The sequence below is a fragment of the Condylura cristata genome, unplaced genomic scaffold (genome assembly GCF_000260355.1).
Source record: "Condylura cristata isolate star-nosed mole 26May11 unplaced genomic scaffold, ConCri1.0 scaffold00012, whole genome shotgun sequence".
In the NCBI taxonomy this organism is placed as follows: Eukaryota; Metazoa; Chordata; class Mammalia; order Eulipotyphla; family Talpidae; genus Condylura; species Condylura cristata.
The window spans coordinates 56,821,991-56,822,984 of record NW_004567113.1 but is presented as its reverse complement, the minus strand read 5'-3'; the positions used below and the strand labels follow the sequence as shown (position 1 = coordinate 56,822,984).

General features: G+C 68.7%; 1 protein-coding gene across 1 annotated transcript in view; it reads left to right on the top strand.

Annotated features, from left to right (window-relative positions):
• Positions 1 to 994, top strand: part of HTT (huntingtin) — an 81,848-nt gene that overhangs the window by 67,146 nt on the left and 13,708 nt on the right. The window contains exons 51-52 of the mRNA XM_012724062.1: positions 179 to 308; positions 723 to 966. Of these exons, the coding sequence (XP_012579516.1) occupies positions 179 to 308; positions 723 to 966 (374 nt within the window). The remainder of the gene's footprint in view (positions 1 to 178; positions 309 to 722; positions 967 to 994) is intronic.

The window sequence follows — 994 nt, the reverse complement described above, 5'->3', positions numbered from 1 at the left end:
GAGCCCGGGGCCGTGGCCCCGCCGGGCCCTGCCTCGTGTCTGCGGCCGACATGGCTCTGGGACACGCGGGTCTCGTGGCGCAGTCTGTCCCTGAAGTGTCAGACTGCCACGTGCGGGCGCGGCTCTGAGCTGAGGGTAAGAGCTCTCGCCGTGTCCTCCTTTGCTCCGCTCGCCTCAGTTGTGGTGCAGCCTGGGGACCAACTGCTCAGTCCGGAGAGAAGGACGGACACCCCGGAGGCTTCCAGAGAGAACAGAGCTGATGCAGACACGCGGAGTGAGTCCCGGCTTTCCCCCTCCTCCCTCCAGGGGCTCGGCTGACTCGCTGCGCTCACTGGGGTGCACCGGCCCCTCCCTGCCTGCCCGCCAGGCCTGCCGGCCCTCAGAGCAGAGGTCTCAGCCCGCGCGCCTGCTCCTGCCGGGCAGCCGCGAGCCCCCCTCACCTGCGCCTGGGCGCCGGGGGCGGGGGAGGGCGCAGAGGGGGCTCCTCGGCGGCCTGAGAGTCTGCGGATGCCCTAGCGCGATGGCGAGCGACTGGAGCTGCCGGGGCCTGGCGCCGGGCACCCAGGTGTCTGCTTCGGCCGTCTGCTTTAGTGCACTTTCAATGAGAATTCTACTCTGTACAAAAGCAGCCTAACCCACCTCCCATTCCAGCCTCCCCTCAATGTCCGCGCGCACCCTAGTTTTGTTTGCTTTCTCCCGGTTCAGCTCTGCCGCTCTCACAGCGGTGGCGAGGCAGCTTGGAGGGAGGCCGTGGGCTGCGACTGGCCCGGGGCCTTGGCCCGGGGCCCGCTGCTGTCAAGCCTTCTCGCGGGCCACGAGGGGAGCAGCACCCACAGTCCCCGGGCCCCCCGCCGCTCTCGGGGGCTTGTTGAGAAGCGCCTTTTTCACAACAAGCACACGGATGCTTTGGGGCCTCTGGGCCGGCTCCCCCGCACCTTGGTTAAGGCTGGAGTTCTCCCGTCCCCAGTATGAAGCAGCACAGCCGGGTGTCTCG